General features: G+C 38.9%; 1 protein-coding gene across 1 annotated transcript in view; it reads right to left on the bottom strand.

The window, feature by feature from the left end:
* The window catches only part of LOC107093840 (AF4/FMR2 family member 2-like), a 297213-nt gene that overhangs the window by 103534 nt on the left and 187323 nt on the right, over window positions 1-6356 (bottom strand). Inside the window, exon 5 of the mRNA XM_015389141.1 lies at window positions 3064-3108. Within this exon, the coding sequence (XP_015244627.1) occupies window positions 3064-3108 (45 nt within the window). The remainder of the gene's footprint in view (window positions 1-3063; window positions 3109-6356) is intronic.

The following is a 6356-nucleotide window of genomic DNA, read 5'->3' as shown; positions in this document are numbered from 1 at the left end:
AATTGAGAAAGCTTCCTGGAGAGGTGGCGAAACGTCTTCAAATCTTGAAAACCAAGTCCAGTGGATATTTTTTGAATTTTTTTTTATTTTTACGGAATGACTATGACCTGGATGACTGAGAACCTTCATCAGCATCCGTAGTATCATTTGCATTTTTATGAAAAATTACCAAAATAAAGCTGAGAGAATAAAAGCGCTTTCATCCTTTTTGTCATATTTGTCTGTACTAACCTGCTCCAGAAATGCGACCTCTGCCCTACTCCCATCAAAACATATTTTATCACATTATGTTTTATCACAAGATCAATTCTAAGGGGATGCCTAATGTTGATGTAAATTTGCTATTTTATATGATGTAATTTAGCATGCCTTAATACTTTAAGGATAGAAATAAGGACATTTTTTAAAGCAATTACATTATTTACTGTATGGCGACCTGGATGAATTTATGGTTGCATGTGTAAAAATTAGCTGATGGTACAGTTTAGGTATGGGCAAGTACAACTGATTTTTGGAACTAGCATGAGGGTGCCATCTACTTGCAAGGAGGAGTCAACTTGCAGTTTAAGGTAAGTATCTATATTTTTTGGGTTCCTTAGGTGAAATTCTTTTTTTTAATAACAAAATGAACTTGAATGCATTATCCAACCTCTAGGATAAATTTGACATGTCGACTTGAAATCTGTCTGCATGACTGAACTGGCTTAATTCTTTTAGTAAAGTACTTTAGACGGGTGTGTTATGATTTGACATTAAATAAATACATCGATATGAGCTGAATATTTGTCTTTCATCACAGTTGCGTTTTTTTGCAGATGATGATGTTCATAGGCAAGGCTGCATAATACTAGAGGCAAATGCTCTTGTAGTAAATTCAGATTCAAAATAATTGTATGAATTGTAAGTAATCCCTATATTATAACTCTTTCCTTTCTTTTCCTTCTTCAAAATGTACCCAGCCCTCCTGAAGGGCTTTAGCAGCTTGGACACTACACTATTCTCAGGTGTGGGTATAAAGGTCAGGAAAAGTCACAGCAAATGGGTAACAACAGGAATTCTGAGCAGGGAACGAGAAATTTTGTGGCTCTTCAAATGTTGCATTCAAGCAGCCCTTCCTGATACTGACATTCAAACACTGATTTTGTAATATTGATTGTATTTTGATATATAGTGCAGCTCTAATCTGTTGGGATTTTAAGGCCATGACCTTTAGTATTGGTTGGATTAGCGGTTCGTTGCTAAGTGTGGAGTAGCCTGAATGTGTCAGGTCCTCAAGTCAGAGGTCAGTTTCTGCCTCAATGTTAGGGAGTCCAGATGTATTACTGACTTGTTCAGGATTAATGATAAATGAGGCATTAGTGAGAGATAGACAGACAGACTATGTTATCCTCCTGCAATGAAGAGGTGCTACAGTAATCTGTATCGGTGAGGAGAGATTTAAAGGATAAAGTTCTTTTTTTACCTACTTGTCTGCGTTCAGACCCTGCATGTGATCAATATATCATAAATGAAAGAAATGATCTTGAATACAAGCAGCTGAAATCCCATTCCTACATATGGTGACTGGAGTCAGCCTGATGAAGTTAAAATAAAGCTACAGTTAACAAATTCAATCAGGAGGCCTTCTGGAAGCCTCCGTTTGGACATTTTTCCAGGCATCATGTCACCCCAGAAGGAGGTGGAAGGGGGTGGATTTGGTTTCTAATCTATGCAAAGAGCTGGAAAGCCCAATAAAGAAGTGGAGACGGCTTTCTATTCCGGACCTGTTACCGCGCGACCAGATCTCACATAAGTGGGGAAGGCGACGGACAGATGGACAGATGGACAGATGGACAGATGAACAGTTTGGTCCCAAACAGGCGACTTCGATCGCTGGTTATTTGTTTTTTACTCCTTTTGTTTCACATTTTAAATATATATATATATATATATATATATATATATATATATATATATATATATATATATAATATAAAATATTTATTTATTTATAAAATAAATAAATAAAACCTAAAACTAAATAGTTTTGTGTTTTGTTCCACAGACCAAAAAGATTGATGTTCTTAAAGGAGTAAAAAGCAGAGTGTCGCCATAAGTTGTTCAACCACAGCCTAGTGTGAATCATAACGACAGCTTGGGCTTTTATTGGAGCAGCATCGCGCTGTCAGTTTAACAGACAGACAAAGCCATCAGTCCTGACAGTCAGTAAAGCCTGTCTGTGTCATGTTTTGCTTTACATCTTTTTACCGTTCGACTATGTTCCCCTTCATCTGGAACAACCACGTTTCCCTGACGACCATCGCAGAGAGAAGAAAGAAATGAGCCGCGAGCCTCCGGTCCGATTCACCCCAACTCACATTTTGAACTCCCAGATCTTTGTACTTGACACAGCTAACCGTCACACACTGAATTCAATGGTGCGCCGATATTATTGACAGAGGCTCTTCATGCAGCTCGCAGCAGACAATCTGTCACAAAGCCTGTTGACCCGCGTATTGATTTGTGAAAAAGAGAGCGAGGTGAATGACAGAGGGCAGAGAAGAGGGAGCGGAGGAAGACAGACAGGAAGAGAAAGAGACGGCAGAGAGGAGGGCATTCAGTTCCACAGCAGAGACGAAGGTGAAGGAGCTAACTAAGCAATTCAAACCGGGCTTTGTCAGTGGGACTGCTGACAGAGGACTAACAGAGTAAACATCTGTTTTGACATCATTCAGAGACAAGGAACAAGGGAAACTGTGGAAAAAGCATGTTATTCAGTGAGATTGTTTTAAGCATACGGATGGAGGCTAAAAAGAGGGAAAAACTGCAGTGATGTCGGCATGACCTCATCCAATAAAACAATCCTTAATCATGGGCCAGAGCCAAACTATCTCTTTCTTTTCCATTCCTCTGCATTCTAGTCCTTCTGTTTCCTATTCTCTCGCTCTACATTCGGTCATTTCTTCCTACGATCAAATTCTCTGGAGAAGAACCAAAGTCTTTCAGAGCAAACACAAAACAGCTGATAATCAGTGCAATTACCCTGTGTGTGTGTGTGTATTGGTGTGTGTCTAGAGAACATACCCGCAAAATTTCTTCCACACAGCTGGAGTCATTTGGCAGACTGACCTGTAGGAAAACAAAGAAAACAAGACAGACTTTAACAAATGTTAATAGCAAGTATTGCATTAAAAAAAACAGTCTGAGAGAAGTAGACCAAACAACAGCAGCTTAAAGCTGATCCATCCACAGCACATATACTTTCAATTTGACCAAACTTCCCCAACCGCTCCAAGTTTGCCATGTTTCATGTGGAGTGTTGGGGCTGAGCGGGGGGTCTTTGGACATGAAAGTGAAAAGCATAAAGGGTTTATGCGGTTCCAAGGGTTCAGAAGCCAATTATCAAGTCCCACTGAACAGCGTCTGTATGCCTCAAGGTAAAACCAAAGCTTTACACATTAATGTGGTTTAACTTTAGGACTTCACTAATTCTGATCCATAAAAAGTATTAAAACCCTGTGGATTTTTTTTATGCTACAGACACAAACTTATATGCTTTTTGTTGAGTCTTTAAGTGACTGACGTACAGTGCCTAATAAAGTGGCAGATGAGTGTATATATGTATGTATGTATGTGTGTACTATGTATGTATATATATGTACTGTATGTGTGTGTGTGTGTGTGTGGATGTACCTGTCTAGCCCTCAGAGCGAGGACAATTTTTTTCAATTTCACCATCAAATTGAGGACCAGTTGTTGCAAAGTAAGGACATTTTGCCGGTCCTCACATGCTATTTTGCTAAAGGTTAGGTTTAGGGCTGAGTGTCAATTGGTTAGGGTTAGGGGGAGGTACTGTATGCATTGGTAATGGTTAGGTGTAGGGTTATTTTTAGGGTTAGGGCATAGAAAGGGTTGAAAATGACTGAAAATCAATGGGAGTCAACACATGGTCCTCATTAGGATGGCAGAACGAGTATGTGTGTGTACGGGTGTGTGTGTGTGTGCGTGTGTATGTATGTGTATGTATGTGTGTGTATAGTTAGAGATAAGAAGTTTTTTTTTTTCTCCCTCAAAATGACAAAAAAACATTGACCCAAGCAAACAGAAACTGCAGGCGATAAGAAAAGAAGCCATGAGCGCAGAAAAGGAGCAGGGAGTCATGCGTGTGACGTATTGGGGCCTCATGGTGCCGAATCTGGAACCATAAAGTGTTCAAAATGTTCCCCCAGAGTATTTTTATTTGCGTGTGTTTTAAATAAAACACAGAGGAAGCGGCCACCTTAACTGCGCTGCGCCTGCACTGTAAACCAATACCCACTTTTTCCACTCATTTTAACGCTATGATCCAGATTTAAACTCGACATGAAGTGAATTTTTAGGCAGCTAATTTGCATAGAAAAGCAACGTTTCTTTTTCAGCTAAATTCTAAAACAAGAAAATTTGTTGGGGTTTTTTGGGGCTTCAAAGAAATTTGTTCCGCCCTGAGGAGTGGCGGCGTCATCAAAATGGGGAGAGGCAGCTTAGCTTTAAAGATTTTTTTTTTTTTTTCAGAATTCAGAGAAAACAACTTTATATTTCATAACAAAATAAATACCCAGATAGATCTAAATATGTATCTTTGTTATATATTTGCCTATAGGTGACTTTGGAAAACATAAAAAAGGTGGTAACGGTCTTCTAAAATCATTTACCAAAAGTTTCACGGTTTTGTTGAATACAATTGGGAGTGAAAATCCATGCAGACAGCAGGAGAATATCAAAATACACCAGAAATCTCTGGGATTTGGACCCAGAACCTTGTTGTTGTTGGACAGCAGTGCTCACCACCCCCCGATACGCCCACAACTGTCATTTCTTTCTATGAAAATCAATCATTTTTAATGGTAACACTGATGTACACTCTACTTCCTGACACCCAAAAAAGTCCCATCATACATCTGTTCTCCTCTGTGGAGGGGATGACTCATATCCATCTGATGACGCATCTTTGGGTTTGTGTGAGGAAGATGTGTGTGAGAGTAGCTCACAGTTCATGAATAAACCCAACATTTCAGAAAATCCTCAAGTAGGCCTCTGGAGATGTATGCATCTGTCTTTTCCCTTTCCCCAAAACTCTTATGCTACCCTGACGAAATACACTGTGTTGCTTGGCAACTGCTGCACTCTCTGACATCACTGTGTCCTTCATTGAACACTTCCTGAGTTTTGAGAGACAGGGCCACTGATTTCGCCTAAACACTGTGAGAGAAAGTGTGTAAATGCCACAAACTACCAAATACCAATGTGTCCATAGTTTGATAGCAATCGATGATCTTTTGCTTCCTCTCTGTTAAGAGTTTATATATAATTATACAAATCATTTCATGTACATTTACCCAGAAAATCCTTATAGTATCATGTATATTTGTTTTGAGTCCTTCTTGTGGCTCTAGGTTTTTTTTTGGATACTTTCACCACTTGAACATCTGGAGACATAAATAACTGCAAATGTCCTTTCTTTTTTCTTTCTAATGGTTCTTCATGCTGTAGGTTTGTCTTTTTTTTCTGAGGGTGTTTTATGCTCTAATTGTCTCATCTTATAGATGTTGTTACTTCTATCAGTGTTATTAATTTCTGTTTGGGCATGCCATCCAAGCTGGGGTTTCATTATGTGTTTTTTGGAGTAGAGAAAAACAATAATTCAGTATGGTATATAGATCATTTCCTGATTCACATATTTTATAAAACACTTGAACTGACTGTTATTTTCTTTTATTTTTTATGACTTAATGAGAGCAGTGAATGTCTAAAAAGCCATTCTAAAGCACATACATCAAGGTGCTCATTTTGAGGAATTTGTTCCATGAATTGCTTCCCTTCATTTGTTATGGCTTCAACCAGGCCTAATAAATTGGGGGCTCGTCCATGATTTGAACCCCCGATCTTTCAAAGTAACAGTGGGTTGAAATCATTCGTGATGGAGCTAAGGCATCGCCTGTTTGTAATAGCTCCATGAAAGCTATGAGAAAAAGCTGTTTTCTCTCAGCAATACATTACTCAGATTCAAGCAAACCAAAACAGCAAAACGAGGGTGAATGTTGGAGAAGTTTTTTAACACTGGTGCCAACTTAAGAACTTATGTGGAGATTAATGCTTTTCTCATGGACAGGTGAGTTAAATGCTTGATGATGCTCAGCTACAGTTCGTTAGCATTGGCTAATCTAGCAACTGGCTAGCAAGCAGTGCCGTCACTACCCAATCTGTACCAGTACCATGATCCGTACCCTCTGCTAATTAATGCATGAACAACCAGAAATACATCCGTAGTATCCGTAAAAATAAAAAAAAAATTCAAAAAATATCCACTGGACTTGGTTTTCAAGATTTGAAGACGTTTC

This window comes from Cyprinodon variegatus, unplaced genomic scaffold (assembly GCF_000732505.1).
Source record: "Cyprinodon variegatus isolate N-32 unplaced genomic scaffold, C_variegatus-1.0 Scaffold449, whole genome shotgun sequence".
In the NCBI taxonomy this organism is placed as follows: Eukaryota; Metazoa; Chordata; class Actinopteri; order Cyprinodontiformes; family Cyprinodontidae; genus Cyprinodon; species Cyprinodon variegatus.
This window is presented reverse-complemented; position numbering and strand designations above follow the sequence as displayed.